Below are 220 nucleotides of genomic sequence, written 5' to 3'. Positions count from 1 at the left end.
CGCGCTAGTAGGGCTAAGCCAAGGGACGGCAGAGGAGTATTATATCCTAGCAGCACAACAACTGGATGGCTACGGACAGGAGACGTTCCTCGTGAAAGATGAGCATGGGTTGGAAACCATCCTGGGTGTCACACTCAAAGGTATTATTGTCAGCGGGACCAACAGCTCGAAGTTTTACAAGTGGGCGGAAATCGCGAACGTTCTCAATCACAAGAAGAAC

General features: G+C 50.5%; 1 protein-coding gene across 1 annotated transcript; it reads left to right on the top strand.

The window, feature by feature from the left end:
- Window positions 1-4: 4 nt before the first annotated feature.
- On the top strand, window positions 5-217 carry LOC108254524 (tyrosine-protein phosphatase non-receptor type 14-like; the record flags this gene model as incomplete). Its single annotated transcript, XM_017449491.2, has 1 exon — window positions 5-217. A coding segment is annotated over one exon (213 nt), but the record flags the coding sequence as incomplete, so codon positions are not given.
- Between the last annotated feature and the right edge of the window lie 3 nt (window positions 218-220).

The sequence above is a fragment of the Diaphorina citri genome, unplaced genomic scaffold, assembly GCF_000475195.1.
Source record: "Diaphorina citri unplaced genomic scaffold, Diaci psyllid genome assembly version 1.1 scaffold150119, whole genome shotgun sequence".
NCBI classification, from domain to species: Eukaryota; Metazoa; Arthropoda; class Insecta; order Hemiptera; family Psyllidae; genus Diaphorina; species Diaphorina citri.
The sequence above is the reverse complement of the archived record's forward strand: the minus strand, read 5'-3'. Positions and strand labels throughout refer to the sequence as shown.